The following is a 22172-nucleotide window of genomic DNA, read 5'->3' as shown; positions in this document are numbered from 1 at the left end:
TTATTCTTAAAATTTTGTCAGATGCTACAGTGTGTATGTTTGAGGGCTAATGTACCTCTGAAACACTTTTAAATAAGATTAAAGTTTTAGAGGTAACAATACATTTTAAGGGCTGAAATTTTTTTGTCAAACATTTTCAGTATAAAATCAACATCAATTATTTTATTTTACGTATCGGTGTGGCTGCAGGGGTTGCATGTGAAACCCCGTCTGTCTCAGTCATTGTTTTGATAGTTGCCTGTTTTCCAAAGACAACGTGATAGAGGAGGAGAAACGTTCGACCTTGACTGCGACCTGAGAAAGCTATAATGAGTTCTGAACTTCTGAGTCAGCTCAGTTTTTTTTTTTTTTTTTCTGTGGTTCTCGGACTGCTGAGAGCTGGTAAACAGGATATTGCGTCCCAGATGAGTTTTGGCTCACATCATGAAAGTACTGGAGCCCCACAGCTCTGCACACACCGCAGCACCAGCCATCAAAATGAAATGGAGGGCAGGCGATCGGAGGGAGAGACGAGGGAAGGAAAAGAGTGAGAAGAAGATGTTTCTGTGACTGTGGGTTTGTTTGGAGGCTCCAGGCGGTTGGAGTTATCCTGCGTGACGGGCACATGTTTAGAAGTTAGTGGGCCACAGAGAGATCAACACCAAGTCGCTACCGAAGAGATAAAACTCTTACATGAGGGAAGAAAACCTGGATACAGACGAGTGGATCTTAGTTATTCGTAGCTTGTCTTTTTCTCTTCCTCTTCAGTTTCTCTGTCCTTCCATCTCTTTCCTCATCCTATGAAACAGAATCATGTTTAACTGGAGGACAGTTCTGAGAACTAACATGACTATGGCCATGAATTTTGCCCTATTTATGTCTGCTTAACTCTTTCATATTTTGTCCAGTACTGAGAACAAAAGTAACATGCTTAATTTCATGCCAACTAATCCAATTTGATATCAGTGTAGTTTAATCTATTTCTGGAAATGTTATTTTTATTATAAGTAGCCACTGAAGCATCCTGTGTTAGCAGTTATTACTGTACCTTCTTCTAATTGTATTAAACTTTGGTTGTGTGAAAACATTACCTGTAATTTTCATCCAGCTTTAATCATTTTAATGCTGAGGATGACAGGACGCTCCATAATAAATGCCCCACATGGTAAAGATGTTTGTAAAACGTTAATTAATGTTGTTTTTCTGCCACAATTATTTGAATAAAATCCAATCCATATTAATTCAATGATTTTTTTTCTCAAAATTTTACATAGTAGCTCTAAAAACCCCTTTAAAATGAAATAAACACAACTGATTGTTTTATTTATTGATAATTTTGCATTCTAAGCTGATCAGAATGTGGTTGACTGGGGAATAAAAATGATGAGTCATCGTCCCGTTTTTCTGAACCACTTTTCAAAATGGGAAAGACATGACAAGCTCTCATTTCTGAGGCTTTTTACGGTGTTGAAGTAGCTCAGCAGTGATGCACCAACAATTATAAAACTTCCTCTGCTGATAAAAAGTGAACTGGGCTGTGGGAATAAACGAAGGAAAAAGAGAAGAAAACTGTCAAGGCAAGTTGGAGAGAAAATCCTGCTTCGAAGTTTAGGCTTGAAATAAAAAGTTTTATCTTGCCAGGGATGGTTCTTAACAATGTGTATAAAAATCCATATTACAATACAACCGAGGGGTATTTTAACTCCATTGAGGAAAAAAGAAGAGCGTTTTTTTTTTTCCAGAAATAGCAATAAACTTCTCATCATTCCTCCCAATACAGCAAATCAACAAAGAAAGGCAACTGAGATGCTTCTAAATCTGAAGCATTTTTCATTATCTTCATTTGTAACTTCTTCACACTGTGTGTGTGTGTGTGTGTGTGTGTGTGTGTGTGTAATGTTCTTAGGATTGTAACATATGGACGGTTTATTTGACTCTAAAATAAAAAATTTTCAGTTTTATTCCCATATTACAAACACATAAAAAGTGAAAAATGTTCATATTTGTAACTGTATTTGGGAATTTAAGGAGCAATGACTGTATAATCGTTTTTTCAGGGCATTTAAGAGGGAAAATCTTGGCTACATGAACAGACTCTGACAAACCGGCTGCTTGTTTTGCTTCTCGGTGCTACAAAAATATGATCAAGGTAGGATTTTACTTTTATCTTGCTCTGCTTCAAGAAAGATGAAGAAGAAATTGTTAATATTTCTCCTTTGATCTCTGCAGACCTGTGCAAAATCTGTGCAGCCATTAAAGGATTTTTATAAAGAGAAACAAACGTAGACAAGCAGTTCAGAATGTCGGGTTGCTAACACTTAACTAAGCTCTCCAACTGAAACAACAATATTATATTTCGTTGGTAGATCTTTTTCAAGCACAAGATGTACAGCTACCATCACAAATTTCATGGAAAAATTCTTAATGAAAGAAAATTCCAGCAGCGATGGACCTTAACTAAGTGGGAACATCTGTGTGTGTGAATAAATCTGTACTCTATTTATGGAAGAAGACATTACATGTCTCAATGAAACGGATGAAATATATTCATACACATGTATTGATTTTCATCATCACCACATACTATAGAACTACTGCATTTAGCACCAAATGTGCTAGCTAGACAGGAGCACCGTGACACTTAAAACACACAAAAACTGAAAGAAAAGCCATCAGCAAAAGACGATGATAAGGTAAAAATCTGGATACTTTTAAAAGTTTTGTTGTCTACCAGTTCTTTCTATAAAGCTCCTGTTTGCTCAGTCACTCTAGTATTTGTCTTAAAATTAGAACAGAGGGAAGAGAGCGAGACAAACGAGGAACAGGGAGCTAAAAAAAAACTTCAATCAAACACCTCCACAGAGAGGTGCCAATCAAGTGGTTTTCAGAAGGCGGTGGCACCGCCTCACCCATCAAGAGGGAATGAACAAGCACACTGCATGCTAAACATGAAACCCTCGGCTTCATTGGAGACTCTTATACAAAAGGCTCATCCTGAGTGATCAACAAAGCTGCTTTCACATGGAACGGATACATTACTTCTTCTATCTCCGACCAGACGAGTGTTTTTGTATGTGAAGGAATTTTTTTTTTTTTTTTTGCAAAGTTTCTTAAGATCCAGAAATCAAAGAAAGATAATAATAATTAAAAAAAAAAAAAAAAAAAAAAGACAGCCTGATTCTGAGGCTCCCTTCTGCTCGTGTCACAGCTGTTCGCTGGCAGCGCCAAGTCGTCGTAGCAGGCGAGGGGCAGCAGACCGTGAAGCCTCCGTGTCATAGCTTTGGATCAATGAAGAGGAGGCAGCACCAAGAGGAGGTCACGGAACCGGTCCGGTGACATTGGCTGATCCGCACAGAGCTGGCCAGACGGACGGCACCGCTTTATCCATCCTGCGAGGTTAGGAGGGGTCCGTCTGATCTCAGCCAGAAGCCCCAAACCCCACTCATTCACAGCAGCTGCCAGCGATCTGCTGATGGAAGCGGCCACTGGCCCTGGTCTGGGCTAACAACCAGTTCATACAGCTAAAGATGTGGCATCAGGTACATCTGCCCCAATACAAGTAAAGCTGAAGAAAAAAGATCTAGATATCACAATGATATACTCATTCAGTGGCTCAAGTCTTAAGATAAAACAACAGAAAGTAACACTAGATTAGATTAGATAAAACTTGACTTTATGGGAAAGAAATTGAAAAGAATTCAAGTTGCTACCAGGAAACTCTCGATGGGAATTTTCTAAGAAGCCAACGTTCAGTCATACTCATGTTTAAAGTAAGCGGAACTGTCAGGGTATGCCAAGGTTTTAAACTGTTACGGTTTCAAAATTTTGTCTAAAAAGATAAAAATATACAAAAATAAAGCACCACGCTAAGCTATGTTCCTGTTGAGTTGTCATCCAAATTTTGAGTGAACTAAAATCTTACAAAAATTAGACGTTTGGAGCCAATCAAGCAGGCTACACAAAGATGCTAAGATGCTGATGTTACGTATGGCGATAACAAACAGGAAGTACAAGCCACAATCTAGCATGAACCACAACTCAGAAAACTGGAGACAGTTCTCCTCTGAATTGTGCTTCGTGGCTCTGGTAAGGCTCTGGCCCACCAGGGCGCATTCGCTACATTAGAACTTATTCAGCAAACGTGTTTCCATCTCACATCTAACTCTTTTGGAAAAGCCAAAAACCACTTCAAACGAGCATAAAACATTTTTGTAAAATTGAGGACGTTATTTTAAATTTTGAGATTTCTACCAACCGTATGTAATAGGATACTTTAAAATGTGGGGGGTAAAGAACACTGATGGGAAAACGGTTACTGACTGGAGTTTCTCTGTATACAGAACAGAGCAACTGCTGAATGTTGTTCATCCATTGTATTTTTACCAATGTAATACAATGTAAGCCATTTTTGGAAAAATGTGTGCTTTTCTGATTTAAGTGAAAATAGTTAGATCATGTTATACATTTTTAATTGTAATTGTAATTGTTAGTGTACAGACATGAGCTTTTGTTACCAGGGTTTCCATAAAGTACATTGTCACAGTTTCCCATCATACTGTTCCCATGGTGAATGTCTTTTGACTAAAACGCCAGTGTGACGGGATTTTTCTCTGGCTACACACTGCAAGCCAGCTGGCTGACAGAACATCACAATAGTGAACTAAATCTAGCCGGTGTTAATCATGTATTTCTTAAAAGAATATACTTGTAATAATACATATTTTGGGTTTTTTTGCAGCAGTAAGAACTGTTGGACATTAATAACCTCTAACTCGCCTGGACTCGTGGTATTTACCTCCAGGTGATCGTTTGGTGAGACTTGCCTCGTCTGGAGGCTTCGGGCTGCTTTCTCTTTAACAGAGCAAGCACTTAGGCTGCTCCTTTTTCATATTTAATACGAGGCTTGTTGGTAATTGCAGTCAGCAGGGAAGTTGAGTTAGTGCATGACACAAGCTGTGAACAGTAATTGGTGCTTTAATTGGTTTTGTAAACATTTATTTCACACGTCGCTTCTTAAAAGCCAAATTCTACCACGTCGTTCAGATATTTGATGGATTCATTTCCCTCCATCTTTTTTTCTGACCTCAGATGCTTTTTGAGATAACTTTGACTTAAGATTTTAGTCAAACAGCTTCCAGTTGTGCTCTCAAGTATTAAGTGTGTGGCAGCCTGTTGTATTAATTCGGTCTGTGCATCTTTTTGTGGATGGTTTTTGCAGCGTTTAATTGAACAATTTAAACCTAATCCAGTCTGTGCTGCTTCATATTGTCTGTCAGCCTCTGGAACCAAGAAGGGGAAAATGGGAACTGGGTGATAACTGAGAAAAATATTTACTCACTTTGTGTATTGACTACGATTAATGGTCTAAACATTTAATAAATGAAAATAACTGTTAGCTGAGGAAAATCTCAAAGCATATAGAGCCGCTGAAGGTGTTTAATGCACGTGTGCATATTATTATAGATACATGTATTGATAGTCATGTTTTTACATTTCCTTCATGTCTTTCCAAAAAAGTAATCCATACAGTGAATTTTAATATATGTACATCTCTGCACTCTGTAACCCAACAGAAACATGTTGTAAACCTCAAAAATGTTTCCTTTTTTTTCTTTATATTCCTGTCGTTTCTTGTCTTTGACGCCCGTCCCGTGTTCAGCCTGCATAACAGAACTGGAATAAACTTTTATTAGACCTTTATAGTTCTGAGGGTCTGAATTCTTCTTAAACCAGTCTGTGAGAAAACACCTGGATCGAGACCAACCAACAGGAAACCATGCAGCCTGTCAGTGCAGGAGGTTGCAGGCTGATAACTGTCCTGTAAACCCAATGAGACTCCAGTGGCGCCCCCCAGAGGGCAGTCTGTAGGCACCCCTGCAAATGTTTTATACCGACCTACCCGGCTGAACTACGACCAAGTATTTAGGACCTGACTGAGTTTTTTTTTTTTTTATGTTGTTATGAGAATAAAGTCATGATATTACCAGAATAAAGGTGCAATGCTCCCAGAAGAAAGACGTAAAACTCTGAGGAAAAAAAAAGTTGTTTAATGAGAAAAAAGCTTTGATGGTTTGGAGACCAACTAGATTCTTCCTCCTGAACAGACTCAGTCATTTGAACAAAGTCCTGCTACTCATAATAATTTGACGCTGATGTGTTAAGAGGAAGTTTTTCCTTATTTGTAGAATGATACCAAAGTTGAACTTCACAAGACGATCCACATTCCTCACTTTATTTTAATTTTGTTTGTAACACTCATTGTCTAAAAATATTATTATTATTATTATTATTATTATTATTATTATTATTATTATTATTATTATTATTATTATAAGGTAATATTATTAAAATATTACCTTATTTTTATGTTTATTCTGGTAATGTTATAACTTCATTCCCATTTTATTATGACTTTTTTCTCACAATGAATTTTTTTTCTTAGCCTGGTCTTAGTACTTAAATCCTATCTACATAATAATTTTAAAGAATAGGAATTCAAGGTAGAAGAAAAGACGCTTCCAACTGGAAGTTATGTTTTAAATCAATGAATATGAACTTTTGCTGGATTTATTAACCCTGACAGCAAGTAGGGAAAGGATTTATGCCATTTTGTCAGTAGATCTTAACAATCTATTATCATGACATGGTGAAAAAAAACAACAATTTTTTATTTATCTATCACATGGTGAAAAAATATACACACAAAAAGCCTTAATTAGCTTTTAATTAATATTATTCTTGAAGTACAATTTATCAGTGTGCCTTTAAAATGAGCCAGTGCTGGTGCATCTGTACAGAATCACTGAAAAGTTCATTTTAATTCCAATTATTCAGGTCAAAGCATGAAATGTGCGGCATAGATTCTAACAAATACTTGTGTGTCAGTTCATCAGGAAATTTAAATATTACATAAGAACAATAACATTGATTTTTAATAGATTCATTATTGTGGTCCAATGAAAAAATGTATCTATGTTGAAGAATCTTCCTGAATTAATTTTACTCCAGCTGCATGGACTATGCATCCCCCCAACGTCTTCAATGGATTTTACTCCACAGTCGTTTTCTGCCACACTTTTTCCTTCCACTAAATTTACTTAGAATTTTCTGTTGCTAAATCTGAATTGCTGAAATAAATTTTGCTTTTATTGACTTACAAATGTCTTAAGATGGAGCTTAATATCTAAGAGGAGCATCACAAATTTGTTTTTGACGTCATCAATCAACACGGTTCCAAACTTCCTAGACTTGCCTCTGCCAGCATCCCTCCCATCATATCTGAAGTAACACACACCGCTCCTTCCAGACTGGAGTTGGAGGAGTGTGTCAGCCTCTGTTCACTCTGAGAACCAGCCTGATTTCTCAATCACTGGCTGGATAAACAGGCAGGCGGCTCTCATGAGAGCAGCCGCGGTTGGTCCAGTGGATTACAGCAGCAAACTTGTGGAAACTGCAGTCAGGGAAGCCAAAGACAACATGGAACTATCCAGTGTTTCTGTCCAGCTAAAACTCACATCAGAATGTATTGCGTCCTCTAGCATCTCTGAATTTTGCCGGGTGTTTGTTGGTGTTCATGCCTCTGGGTGTGCGTTCTCGCCGCGCGCAAAGCGAACCTTCCCTCAGATCTCCAAGGAAACGAAGAAAAATAACTCGACACATTCACAGAAACGGATGAGTCGGTGTGGCTCGATCCGAAATCTTACCTGTTTGTGTCCCACTCCCGTCCCGCACCTTAACGCCCGTTTAAAGCATCGGTGGGGCCGCCGCTACAATCCAGCTGCGCGTCTGCGATGTGGAGACATTTGCATCCAGAACGGGCGGAAAAAAAGGGAGGAGGAGGAAAAGGGTGACTTGTCTTTTTCTATTATTTTAAAACACCTCCAGGTGAAATCAAACTGAGAACCGGAGCTTTCTAACAAAAGAGCATCTGATCCATGGCAGTCCCGCCCCGCGCTGCTCGTGTCCCAGCCCCGGTAAGTCCACGCAGGAGAGAAGCCTTTCTGCGTCCTGTCGGCGCGCCTTTGGACGGCGGTGCGTGTTCAACACCCAGCAGCTTTCTGAAATAGATCAAATGAATCAATCAGAAATCGTGACGTGTCCGGGTGTTCGGGCTCAGCCCCGGCGGGGGTGGATGCTCTGCAGCGGCTCTTCGCGGTCTGACAGCTCGGCTCTGCGCGCTCCAACTTTTATGGAGACCCCGGAGCGCACCGCCGCTGCAGTAATCAGATTACTGAGACGGTCTGCAGCGCGAGCCCAGGACCTAATTAGCACTGACTGAGACGAAGATCATGATTATAGCCAGGCAAGTGACGCTAGGCATAAATAATGAGTGATGCATTTAGGTTTGTCAATTGGGGGAAAATGATAGATGATTATTAAGAATCAGCTTTATGCGGTCAGCGCCACCTATCAGCCAAAAGAAAAATATCCCTAAAACCATAAAAAAATCCCCAGCCCCAAAATATTTTATTAGTATTAGACGGAGTATTCTGGCCTGAAACGACTTTTATTTTAGAAAAATAATAATAATGAAAAATACATTTACGAGAATAAAGTCACAATTGTGCATGACTTTATGACTACCACAAAGGCCAAAATTATGGGACACAAACAAAAAACAAAACAAAAAATCAGTCGGAGAGCCACAAGAAGCTCCCAGGCCTTTTGACACCCCTGAGTCAGGCAATAAAGTGACGTCATTAAAGTTTCACATAGAAAAACTTTGGAATTATGTCATTTTACACAAACAACCCCAGGGTCATCTTCTCTCTAACTTTATCTATTTCATTATTCAAGGTGTTTTATGTGGTGCTGGATGTGTTACACTTAAGTTGCTTTTCAACTTTATGTAGTTTATAAACCGGAGTCATATAGTTTCAAACATATATAAAATAGATTTGTAATATAGTTTGATCTATAAATTCAGTGAAGTTGTTATATGTTCATATACAACACTTGCTATCAGAAAATTAACATAGTTAATAATTGTTTACCTCGTCTGATATTCAACTTTCTAAAACTTCAATAAAAACTATTAAAATGATTTTACTGCCTATAAAAATTATTGTATATTTACCGTATGATAAAATAATATAGAAGAAAATAACATTATCAATTGTATACTTATGTTATTTTAGCCTCGTATTGAACTGAAAGGCCCCAAATTTGCGGCTCTTTAAAAACGTAGCTTCCGGTTTCCCATGAAAGTGGGCGTGGCTTTGTGCCTGAACCGTAAATGAGACTAATTCAAAAGGCACGCGCCACGAACAGACCTGCACCTGATCCCCACATAGCAAAGGTTGACCTCTACTGCCACCATGAGGATCTTTAAGGCACCTGCAATGACATCTCCAGTCTCCACGTTCAGTTTGATCAAAAACGTTTAATCCATAATGAAAACAGTCCTGTCTTACATACTCACACACACACACACACACACACACTTTTCTTTTTACAAGTAGCAAATTTCCAAGATCTAATGCATGTGGAGAGACAAACCAAAACAAAGAATCATAGAAGCACAAGTGATTGGCTTTTTGCAGCACAGAAACATAAAGAGTCCTCTCAGCAGCGTCCCTCCGACCAATCACAACGCTCCTTCCAACAGGAAGTCACAAGCTCATCCTGAGGCGTTTCACATCTCACTTCCTCTCCCTCTGGGACCGATGGGAGCCAAACTCCTGCCGTTTATTAAGCTGCTTCTGAAAGGCATTTGTGGCTGAGGCTGTAGTAAAGTAGTCCATGGAATCCTCCCTCCCCCATAAACCCCTAACCTCCATCCCCCCCTCACCCCACCCCGGAGCCGTTCAGCATTCCTCTTTGATGTAGATTTGTTCATCTGTGTCTGAGTCCAGGTGCTCCAGCCGCTCCGTCTGGCCGTTCATAATCTCATCGGGGGTCTTCATGAACCTGAGGGGCAGAAGGGGGAGAGGGGTTATCTGGAGCTCAGAGGAGAAGAGGGTGTGGGGTGTAGGGGGGAGTGTTACCTGAACAGGAGTCTTTGTCCGGGCTCTTTCCTGATGATGTTCAGCTTGTAGTAGTGTCTCAGTGCTCGCGACATCTTCTCGTACGTCATGTTGGTTCTGTTCTGTTTGGGGTCAACAACAACAACAGGGTCAGAGGTCAAACATCTTTTTACAAAAAACAAAAAACATTAGATTCAAGGCAGGTACTTTCTAGACAGGAAATGCTGTCAACATAAAGCTCCAAAAATCAGAGAAAGGAGGGAAGGGATGTCTAAAAGGAATGAAGGAAGGAAATGAAGACAAAATTAATTAACACAAAAGAAGGACATATGGACAAAAGGAAGAAGGAAGGGACAATAGAATGGGAAAGGAAAGAAAAGCACAAAGAAAGGAAGGTTATATGAAGGAAATGACAGACAGGAGGACACTAAAACAAAATAAACAAAGAAAAAGCCACTAAAAGTTATTTTTGTTTCCAAGAGAAAGCAATATTTATTTAGTAAAACAGAAAAACATCTGGAAGCTCCAGCATTTCTCTCTTCTGGCCCCTGAACAATGATAGAAGTACATTCCAGAGGATCCCGCTTACAGTAAACTCTCCTTTCATCTCACTGGAGCGTCTGAAACTTCTCATTAAGAGGGGGAACAAAACCCCATGTTTACAAATCATACTGAGAGATGGATATGTTTACGGATTTTAAAGTTTCTGAACAAATCGACTTCAATTAAAAGTCAGATTTGTCTCCATATTTCTTTGTGAGATTACACAGCAGAAAAACCCATTTCATGAGGCCGGTCGCCATAACGGTGTGATGTTTGTTTGGGGTTGGCGTCCATGAAGGAACAGGAAGTGGTGCGTTTACCTTGTGGTTCCCCCAGAGCCTGGCCAGACCGTTGGGGTCCATGATGCGGAAGACTTTACTGTCGGGGTCCTCCCAGCGGATGTAGTTCTCGTACCTGCTGTCTGACAGGAGCTGGTACACGTAGTCCCACAGCAGCCTGCAATCTGGGGACAACACACAGGGGGCGCTCTGGCTCAGTTCACACACTCCCAACACTAGCTGGGTTTCTATCACCAGATATTCCACTAACGTTGAAAAACACAATGTAGCGATTGTGGTGTTTCTGTTAAATAAGAAATTATAGTTAAATCCCACGTGAATATGTTTGTTCATGTGATAAATCATTAATAATCATGGTAGTGATGAATGTAAACATATATATTTTAGCCATGGTGCTAGCTCTCAACACTGAGCCATCATTGAGGCGTTGGAGCGACACTCAGTGTCTACGTATGCGGCGTTGTAGGGAAATTGCCATTTTACCTAAGAGCGATCGATTCAACATGTTCAAATGACAAACACAACTTTTTATGAACTGTGATGCTGTGACATTAGAGCTGGGTTATAATCATGAAATAAAGGTTTCATATCGGTCTATAGATGATTATTGATCAGGTTTTTGTTGTAAATATTTGAAATACTGCCACAGTGGTGGCATAAAGTTTTCTGTTTTAGCCACAGTTTTCACTCCATGCTGGTTATGATGCCACGCTCCTAGCTTAGCTCACCATGACAGGCTGAGCGGCTAACGCCTTTCCTCGGCCTACATCTCCCAGAATGCTGAGCCTTTTTGGATTGGAGTTCAGCTAAATTATTGAGTATTCTATTGGATATATTATCTATTGATTTTGATCATGTCTATTGTGATATATATTGTTATTGGTTTATTGCCCAGCCCTACACTATGTGTATACAAACCAGTGTGACTCTTGAAAAAAGTGTTTCCATTGTAGCTTTGATAAACACACCAATGTGATACAACTGAAAAACCACCTCATCCGAGCACACAAACACTGAAAAACCTGTTTTTTGAAATTGCCACTATTTCATTAAAGCTGCTGTATTTAACTTTTAATATATATATTTTTTACATATGTATTGAAACTGCAATTGTCATGAATTATGAAATAATTACTTACTCAAGCTCCTCTGCCTCCTCCCAGTGCTAACCACAAACAACCAATCAGAGGCAGGAGGCGGGCCTTAGCGCTGTCAATCACAAGCTTGTTTTGCTGCTCATACTCTCCCCCCACCACATTGCTCTCCACTACATTGCACCTAACAGAATATATTGTGAATGCTAGTAAGTTGTTTCTCTGCAGCATGTACACAAGAATGATTGACAGCTCTAAGACCCTCCTACTGGCTCTGATTAGTTATTTTTGGTGTGTTTCATCAGACAGCAATGGCAGCTTGTGGAGATCAATCTTTTCACATTTTATCTGTCTCATAATGTCACAGCATGGCGATAATTTTAACAAACATGTAAAAAACATTCTTTATAAAAGTTACATGTTGCAGATTTAAGTGAATTTATTAGTGATATTCCAATAAGCTGTGTTGTGGTCAGTGGAAAGGCAGCTGGTGTTTTGTGATGAAGGACAGGAAGTGATGTAATGACCTGCTATCCGGCCAATGGGCATCTGCTGCTCCTCTGGAGGAGACACGGGCATGATGACGTGGTTCCTGTAGAGCGCCTCCTCCTGTTGCTGCAACAGCTGCTGCTGGGCCAACTGCTGCTGCTGCTGCTGCTGGTGGTGGTGGTGGTGGTGGTGCACAGGCACCTTGCTCTCACGCCCGTTCTCCAACACCACCTGGGAGGGGGGCCCGGCGCGGCTGTGCCTGAAGTCCAGGCCGGCCCCCCCGCCTCTGCCGGGGCTGAGCAGCAGAGGGTTCAGGATGGTGCTGGGCATGAGCTGGATGACGCGGGGCGGCCCCGCCTCCTGGAGCCCTGGGCTGGGGGCCTCCCTGGGCGCGGCGCAGGGCCCGTTGGGGGCCGGCGGAGACACGGACAGCGGGTACATCTCCTCGGCCAGGTGGTGGTTACTGTCAGGCAGCTGGGAGAAGCTCTGTAGGGGGTCCTCGCTGGCCGAGCGGGGCCGGTTGGGCTCCTGGGGCGACCGCCTCGGGGCCGGGTTGAGGGGGGAGCGTGAGCGTGAGCGGCGGTGCCTCAGCTCGATGGTGGGCGGGTTCTGGGGGAGGGGTTCTGTACCGCGTGGCGCCCGCCGTACCGTCTCTGAGGAGGCAGACATATTGGATTGTAGCTATTTATATTTATCTAACGGCTTCAAACCAGCAGCGGCAGCAGTGCAACGTTCCTACAACAAACCACAGCTTTTACATTCAAATGTACAACTTCAAGCAAATGTTTGATCTTTACTAGATGGATATTCTCAGAAAATAAAACACCTGAAAAGGAAAAGGAGGAGAAACAAATATTGATTTTTATAATGCAGGCGTGTTCCTGGTTGTGGATATTTCCTGTAACTGATGGGAAGTTAAACGGTTTCATTACTGAAGATGTCGCACATGCACAAATATTCCACTAGATGTCACTAGTGTCACTCTGAGACTGAGCCGAATGTTTCAGGGAGAAGATCTGAAGACAAGAGGGTGCTGAGGAAGGATGGAAGGAATTAACAAAGGTATCACTGAATGAGGGAAGGAAAGGAAGCAAATGAGACAGGAAACGTGGAATAAATGCAGCAACGACTTAAATCTGCAAATGTTTTTGAGAACTGGACAGATTCTATAACTCCTAAATGTAAAAGTACTGAACAGAGCTTAAATAACCATTGAGAGTAAACTAATTCAGTGTGGAAACAATGTTGACGCTCTAGATTTCTCTGAAACTTTAGGAAGGTTTGCAGGTTCCAGGTACCTGCATGTGAGTGATCAGTGGCATAGGAAAATAGCTAAGAGGGGCACCGACAACAAAGCAGGAACTCACCACAGTGAATGAGTCACTTTGCATGAACTCTTTATTGTTTAACTACATCAGCACTTCCTGGTGGAGCAGGTTTTACTGTCAACACCAGAGTTACGGCTCAGTCCTATCTGATTGCTGCCGAGTCACATTTTCTTCCACCCGACCCAGGAAGCAGTTTCAGGTATTTCACCAACTTGGTCGGCACTTCCTCGAATAGAATCAACAAAGTAGTCTAATGGAACTTCCATCGCTGCCTTACACTTTTATTAAGCTGACGCTTTTGCTTACATATTTTGGAGGACTTTGCATAGTTTACATGTTTGCTAGAACTCTTAATCACTTTGGTTAATCTTAATCAGTTTGTAAGACAGTAAATACGAGATCAGGAGATGATTTTCTGACTTTCAGAGAGGTTCTTCCTTGAAGAAGCATAATTTAGCTGGAAATCTCTGCCACTGTTATAAGCTGAAAATGAGCTCTGGGTAGCCCTGTGACTGCAATGCTAGTGTATATGTCATACAATTAAAAATAAGGATTAATTACTAAAAAGCAACAAACATCACAAAATGCTTCAAAAATGACTTCAGGTCTATTTTTCACATCATTATTTATTATACAAAAGGCAGGTGTAAAAGGTTCAGAGGAACCTGACCAAAACTAGCTAAAATCCAGTAGGTGGCTAATTATGCTTACATTTGTTGTTGGCTGCTAGCATCAGATTAGCTCAGCTAGAGGCTTCAGATTAATGGCAGGAAAAAGAAGCCGTATCAAGCATTCACTGCAACTTTGTTCTCAGTCTGAATTGCAATAAACTCAGCCCAAAATAAAACTATAAGTAAGAAGTGAATAACTAAAGCAGCCTACCCAACATAGTGCTTTAAAGGCAATATAGTGGCATTTTAAGCCATTTTACAAAAGCATGTTTTGTACTTTTGTAACAAATTTTTTTATTTTTATTTATAAATAAATAATAAAGCATGATGTCACAAAAAGCACAAAGCATAGATCTGCCCTTATGGATCTGGTACATTGTCACCCATATCCGAGCTAGATCTTTTTTTTGTTTTCTTTTTCAATGTTGGGATCGATACAGATATTAATACTGGATTGGTGCATCTCTAATTCTAACTGGTAGTCATTATTAGTCTCCAAACAAAGGCTAAAGAAACCTGAAGTGTGTCCCTGAAGTAGGAAGCTACTACTTCAGTGTAGGGAGGACTGACCTTCGAGCTTCAGATGCTGCACAGCGCTTTCAGGCAGCGAATGGAAAGAGTTCCCAGGAAAGTAAGCAGACGGGCAAAACACACTGGACTTCCGTTGCTTCAGTATGTGCTGCAGCAGCTCATACAGGACATCCCCTGCAGAAAGCAAAAGGTCATAGGTTACCATACGTCTCCCAGTGACATCTGACGCCTGCATGATGTGGGACATTAGCGGTGTCGTCAGACGCAGTGTCCGGTTCCCCTTCTTCTCCTCCTCTGTGCTTTCCAGGATCCAGCCCAAACGATGCTGCCGTTATTGCTCAAACTTCCTCTGGCTTAAGCAATTCAGGACAGGACTCACCAAACAAATAATACTTCTGTTACTAGAGACACTTCTTAGATAGTCTACCCCAGAGTGTGAAGACATCATAGACTGGGACCTACTACAACCAGCTCATAGCATTCGGTTTGTATTTAAACCAAAGTCTGCAATATCAATGCCTCAGTATCCGTCAGTGACTCCTCATCAGAGGTTACTACATTCTTGTATTATTCTTGCATACACAATATTCCAGCATCACTTTAATGAATCACAAGCAAACGTTAAATTGGAACCAAATTATGTTTGTTCGTCTGTTTGTGGTTCTCCTTTAGGATCGTCAGGAAAAACATGGTTGATAAAAGATGACTGTGGTACTTTGTGCTGTACCTTCCATTTTTAGAAATCTTCAATTTGTCCGTACATTCTTAAAATGCAACATCAGTGAAAATGTCACATCAAGATTTTTTTTTTAAATTGTACATCTGCATCCACCTCTTGATTGGCAAATCAAATTTGTACCACAAACTCATCTAAAGAGTCTCTTTGTTGCTTTGGCTGCCTGAAACCACAATTCTACTTAATAAAATCTAACAGTGGTCTGCTTCCAAATGACTGTTAATTGTTTAGGGATGTTTTTTCTCATCTGAATGCAAATCTAAAGTTAGAGCTGTATGAATAAAACAGGAAATGCTCTGAGAAATTAGCTTGTAAGCTTCAATTTCCAGTTTGATTAGCCAGTCTGAAACTCAAAATCAGATCTATTTCCAATCGTAAGTGCCACTACACACCTCCAAGAAAAACAGTTGTGGGTGTGGACGGTATTACTGAGTGAAGGACAGACTCAAAGTTAGCCATTTTTCCCATCAAAGATTGTAAAGCACATCAATGCTAGAAGCTATTGAAAAAAAAGGACAAGTCGACGCATGTCTGCAGTTCACTGATGCTGCAACAGAGTGCAAGACAATGGAGTAGATGAAAGTTTCTCTGTTTTATCCTTTTGAGCTCTCACCTCTTCTAACATAAATGATGATTGATGTTGTAGAACAGGAAGGCCAGGAAATATTTGGAATGCTGTTCCTCTGTGACTCTGTATTCCCAGCTGCCCTCAAACATTTGCAACAACTGACTTTCCTGTCACCATGGAGGAAATCTGGACAGCTCCTGTTTGCAGGATTGTTTTAATTGATCCACAGTGGAGGCTTTTTGATCATGAAGGGAATGTTCAGGGTGGAATTTAACTCCAGACTCTAAAACCTTCATTTGTTTTTAAATGCGTCGGGTGGTGGACTTGCTGGTGTGCTTGAGATCATCTCTTTGTTGCATAAAACAAGTTTACCCAAGTTCTAGGTCACAAAACTTTCATGCAGGGGAATTCATGGTTCCATCAATTCTCATGACAAATTTTGTAATGTCCCTCAATCCCAATGGAGACTAGTACGTCTGATGAGCTAGTTGGGTGTCTAGCCCTGCTTCTCCACTCCAACGCAGTCATAAATTGGACGTTTGCATGGACATGTCTGGTGGACGTCCGGTTTGAGTTGAACCTCTGCAGAGTAAAAAACGTCAGGGTTTCTGGGGGTCTCTGTGACCGCGTACTCGGTATCGGTCGGCAAACTGACTCCTGAGAGTCAGCCCAACCAGTCCCAAGAACACACAACTGCTAGTTGCATATTCTTGCTAGGTGCCAAACTAGCTTGTCAAACTTGCTGAGCTTTGAAAATTAAGAACTTTGTTATGAGAAATGTAGGCAATCTGTACGCTTGACAATGAAATCTCAACCATCCATGGTCAGTGTCTGCAGAGTCATCATACACCTGAGTGTGTGGTAGCCTTAAAGCCGCAGAACAGACCACGCCATCACATTGCCACCACCGTCTTTTCCTTTATGTACGTTTCATTTCTAAAAGCTCGACTGATAGTGAACCAGATGCAGCTAACGTTCCACTAAGTTCCAGTGGGGTCTACTACTTCTTCCCAAAAGACAATGTTGGTTTGGACAGACTTGTGCATGTATTAAAAGACATCAAAAAAGTGACGTTTTTATTGATTTTCATTTTGCTGTCAAAATCAGATTATTTCAAACGCTGAAGTACGACAAAAAAAAAAAAGCAAAAACAGAAAATGGACAATAAGAGAGATTGGAAATGACTGACTAAATGGAGAAACCATCAACTGGACTGTCGAGGGAAAGTCATTAACAATCTATGAACATATAAAAGGACCATTGTGCGATATGATCCTGGCACTCGCCTGGTCGTAGAGCAGCATCCGAGGGCAGGAACAAAGCCTGAGCAGGAAGGTCACTCAATGATTTCCAACCTCAACATTTACACAAGCAGCCACCAGACCGGATGGTATGATCTCACCAACACACGGTCACCCGGCTCACGCTCTGAACCGCCTAACATAACAAGGAAATGATTCTCATAAAGGAAGTGAGGGTGAACACACACAAACAAATGCGCGCGCATGCGCGCGCACACACACACACACACACACACACACACACACACACACACACGCACACACCCTTTCAGTTCTCACTTTCTGGCAGTGTGGGGAAAATTCCTGCTTCCTGCTCTTTTCTCTGATTCCTTTATTTAAAATAGTCTGCTTGTAAAAAACTAATGTGTGCTCAAAATAAGAGTTTCCTTTTGAAGACATAAACAGGATATTTAAAATTTCATTATATCTGTTGAGTGATTGGTTTATGGCTCACACTCGCCATGATGTAAGTTATGCCGTCTTTCAGAGATGCATTCCATGACAAGGAAACAGCTTCTACAAAGCAAAGCATGAAACCCCAGAGACTGATGGGAACTCTGTGCCTATAAACATACAAAGGAGGAAATAGACGCATCACAAGCCAGAAAATTGCTCTCTTCCCTAAAGTGAGATTTAGACTGATACCACTAACCACTTGCTGTAAACAACTAATTCTGACGTAAAAAAAAAAAAAAATCCCCTTCCATTTTAGTTATCTGACCTTATGAGGCAGGCTTTGTGAACGAAACACCTAATATGACCCGAGAAGATCATGAATCATTTCCTCCCACTTTTCTCCTCATCGATTACTTGACAGGATGGGAGATTTGTTTGCTCACAGCTGAAATGGAAATGAGGTGAGCTGTCAGGTTGGTCACTTCACTGGCCTTCAGGCCAGGAAATCAGTCTGCTCCTATTTAGTTTTAAAGATTTGCTGAACATGAAAATAAAACCTAGCAATGTTCAAAAACACATCATATAAGGTGAAAACATTTTTAGGAGCCATTGACAATGCTTATAAGCAGGATGATATGACTACAGCCATCAGCTCGAGTCAAAGTCCCACATACCTTCCCACAATCACTTGCAATGGTTTTTAAATATGTCTGGAAAAGTTAAAAGTTCACTAAAACCCAACTCCTTTCTATCTATGGCCCAGTTTTCAAAGTCCCTACTTTCAAGTCACTCTGTTTGTGCAAAGCGTAGAATAATTTCAGCACACTGCCAGTTAGCTGGCTGTGCTAAGGCACCAACTTTTTTCTTACTTTACGAGACGTGTTTAGAAACCAACATGGAAACTGAAAGGGCCCCACCCTTCACTGGTATTAAGGAAAAGTTGTTTTAAAACCAGTTAGAAAGCTAGAAGTATATTTGTTAAACAGGCGGCTACCAGAGATCAGACACACCTCAAACTTTAACAAACTCCATTTGGTCAGTTTGCAGTTAAAGACTGAGGGAATAAAAGTTATCAAAAGTGAGAGTTTTTGAGCATGTGTAGGAATTGCTTTCCATGCGTAACTGCAGGAGCCAAACAGCAAAAATGTAGAATATGTTTTCTTTGTCTGTCAAGAGTTTTGCCTATGTTGGTTTCACTGTAATATTAAATGTACTAAAACAGCAAAAATCAAAATTTTGCTTTTTAAGAAGTTCAAATAGCTTTTTTAAAAAAAGACCTCAGAATTTTAATTTTTGAAACATTGTTACACTGGGCAATGGGTGTCATTTCACAGGTGCCAGTATAATAAAATAGACTATGAAAATGGTTTTACAGTCACCATGGTACCAGCAGAACCAGCTTCATTAAATTTAATGACCAATGTCAAAATTATTTAAAACTAAAGCTGAAGCAAGATGAAGTTTGGAGGATTTTTTATTTTACTTATTAAATCTAATAACCAGAGGCTATGAATAAAAAAGTAGCATCTTGTCCAGCCTTGGAGTTGGATTGATCCCTGACCTCATTTCTAGATTTATCAGAGCCTTATTTATTCTCGTATGACTTTCATCCTGAACCACATCACACAGCGCCTGTGTGGAGCCTGAAACTCCCGATGTTCTCTGCTCCACAGTTGAGACTTTTTTCTTTCAAATCTTCCTGACAGACTAGCAGAAACGGAAGGAGAAAATCAGCTCAATATTTCATTTTTTTTTTTTCTGGCGCCTCTCCACTGGTGTTGCTCGGGCGACAGTTGAGGTTGCTTTCTACTTCCTGATGAACTGTCTCCTACTTCCTCTCCCCCAGCAGTCGTGCTGTAACAGCTGCATCCCTCGGCTGTCACCTCCCACCGCCACATCATCTACTCCTGCTGCCGTTACTGATTTATTTTCCATTTTGGAGGTTTAATATGAGCAATTGAAAAATTGCACAAGAACAGAAAATTTCAGAATGAGACTGACCTAATAGTTATTGTAAATTAAGACTAAACTAATGTTTCTGCAGGTTTTGCAATACTTGCAACTATTTTCCTCTCCGTAATTCAATGATCTGCCATTTGCATTTCCTTTCTAGCTGCTAAGTCTTTTGTTTTTTCCTAGTGTGGGCTGAAATGACTCATTTTGAGAATATTTCACTGATAGATTCAAAGCTGGGAGTGTGCTCCTGTTTCCAGAAGTGCGTAAAAGGTAGTACCAGAGTGAGGGGATCTGTAGCGGAAGTCCTCCTTGGTGAGGAGAAGCAGGGCCTTGCCATTCATCTGGAAGGTGCCGCTGGTGATGGGCCGCAGCGCAAACTCTTTCTCGGCCCACCGCAGCCACTGAGCCACGTCTTCCCTGCTCCAAAACACTGGCTGCAGGCCTGGAGGTGCAGAACGGAGAAGAAGTCAGGGTTTTGGGGGAGACGGCAACAAATTGGAGAAGAAAGGAAAAGAAAAGAAGAAAAACGAGTTGAGTGTTGAAGAAGCAGACGGATGGGGAGGCGGCAGTGATGCTGGAGGCGGAGGAAGGAAGAAAGAAGGAAAGGCAGGAAGGAGAGCGCGGGGAAGGGGGAGGGCAGGGAGGAAGGAGGCAGTAAAAAGGATATTGAGGAAGTGGAGATAAAAGCCGAAAGGAGGGAGTGATTACGGGAATGGCAGCAGAGATAAAGAGAAAAAAAGATGAAGGGGGAGACGGAGTCAGAGAGGGAGAAGAGGTTAGAATAAAAGATTAAAAAATGATAGTTTAGACATAAAACTGCAGAATGAATAAAAAAACCACTATGTTTATATATATATATATATATAGTTACAATACACTTTGCCGTTTTGTTCTGTTAATCCTAAAGACGCATGTTAGCGGATGGAAGATTTATTGGTTTGTTTTCAGAGACACACATGACAGGAAAAATGAGCGAAGGAAAGTGAACCGGTCGCCTTTTTATTTCCTTTTTTCACACCGCCGTGTTTCACTCACTGCCCGGAGAACAAGAGTGTAAAAAAATCTATTATAACAACCAAGAAGTATTTATAGTCACCTGAAAAAGTGCAGAAAATACCCTGTTAGGAGAAAACTCTATGACCCTGCTGAAAAACGTGGTTCATTGAAGAATCTCTAATTTTAAATAATCTGGATTTTTATTATTTTTTTATTATTATTAAACAAATTGCTTAAATATTCTGAAAACTTGTTTATTTCCTTTATTTCCTTGTCCTGGTTTTTGATTTTTCTGGTTAAATGTCAAAAAGTCAAGAACAAACAGAAAATCAGGATGAGCATCTAAAATAGCTTAAAATAAAAAAGTTAAATAACTGTCTCTTTTCTACTAAACAATCACATCCTTTCTACATTTTCTTAAACAAACATTAGCGCTGTTTTACCTTGGACAATTTGAAACAAGGAGTGTGAACCGTGTCGCAGTAAGCACACGAATTATAAAATTCTAGTGTAAAGTACATAATTGACATATATTATGTGAAATTCTAGAATATAGCGTATATATCCAAACTTTTTCAGTTCCTTCTTTTGTCCATGAAAACCAGTAGCATCTAGCTAGGCTATCTCTCCCCTTTTCAATGTGTTCTCTGTTGAATGTAGAAATACTCCAAACAACTCCAGTTAGACTTTTACAGTAATTCATAAAAAAAAAACTTTTACAAGCATTTTTATGAACATTTATAGCTGTAATTTATCAAAAATGCTTATTTTATTGCTTATCTGATTTAATTTAATTGTATTTCCAAAAACAAGTTGATGCCAACAAAACTTGGACCATTCATAAAACCAAAATAAAACCAAGGAATAGGTCAACCTATTGCTAAATAATATTGATACTCAGGAAACATTTTTTACAGTTGACTATGAGTAGATGGTCTTAGACAAGTCAACAAGTGGGTGAAGATTGCCTCATGGTTGGTTCAAAACATCTTGAGAGCACACAAAATAGTGACAGAAGCTAAATGACACTGATCAACAAGGTTTGGACCCTCGGATATTGACAAACGGTTGCCCCCTGGAGGCGTGGACTCTGTTGAGGTTTAAGATTTTACCCAGTCACTGCCGTATGGTCATGCCGTATTTATATGACACTTCTATGCTAAATTACCTGTGCTCTAAACGACCAATCTCCACTGCAAAGAGAGAAGTGCCGAGCAGAACGAAATGGCAGATGTTGTTTGGGAGCGTGACCAGCACAGACTGAACATGTTCGTTCACTTCCTCCGCTGCCAACGGGAAAACTACAGTACAATACTAAAA

The 22172-nt window shown here is 40.4% G+C and overlaps 2 protein-coding genes across 7 annotated transcripts in view; both read right to left on the bottom strand.

Annotated features, from left to right (window-relative positions):
- tafa2 (TAFA chemokine like family member 2) overlaps positions 1-8335 on the bottom strand; it is a 95694-nt gene extending 87359 nt beyond the window's left edge. The window contains exons 1-2 of one of the 2 annotated variants that reach the window (XM_015028850.1): positions 7683-8335; positions 7494-7604 (exon numbers count right to left, since the gene is read on the bottom strand). In XM_015028850.1, coding sequence (XP_014884336.1) covers positions 7494-7495 — 2 coding nt within the window. In that variant the 5' untranslated portion in view covers positions 7496-7604; positions 7683-8335. The remainder of the gene's footprint in view (positions 1-7493; positions 7605-7682) is intronic. The other variant, XM_015028851.1, reaches the window with a different exon arrangement.
- Positions 8336-9341: 1006 nt separating this feature from the next.
- etv6 (ETS variant transcription factor 6) overlaps positions 9342-22172 on the bottom strand; it is a 33374-nt gene continuing 20543 nt past the window's right edge. For all 5 annotated transcript variants that reach the window (XM_015028845.1, XM_015028846.1, XM_015028847.1 and 2 more), the window contains exons 3-8: positions 20134-20298; positions 14939-15073; positions 12408-13022; positions 10808-10950; positions 9966-10066; positions 9342-9888 (exon numbers count right to left, since the gene is read on the bottom strand). In XM_015028845.1, coding sequence (XP_014884331.1) covers positions 9786-9888; positions 9966-10066; positions 10808-10950; positions 12408-13022; positions 14939-15073; positions 20134-20298 — 1262 coding nt within the window. In that variant the 3' untranslated portion in view covers positions 9342-9785. The remainder of the gene's footprint in view (positions 9889-9965; positions 10067-10807; positions 10951-12407; positions 13023-14938; positions 15074-20133; positions 20299-22172) is intronic.

The sequence above is a fragment of the Poecilia latipinna genome, unplaced genomic scaffold (genome assembly GCF_001443285.1).
Source record: "Poecilia latipinna isolate Pla-1442-1.1 unplaced genomic scaffold, P_latipinna-1.0 Scaffold137, whole genome shotgun sequence".
NCBI classification, from domain to species: domain Eukaryota; kingdom Metazoa; phylum Chordata; class Actinopteri; order Cyprinodontiformes; family Poeciliidae; genus Poecilia; species Poecilia latipinna.
This window is presented reverse-complemented; position numbering and strand designations above follow the sequence as displayed.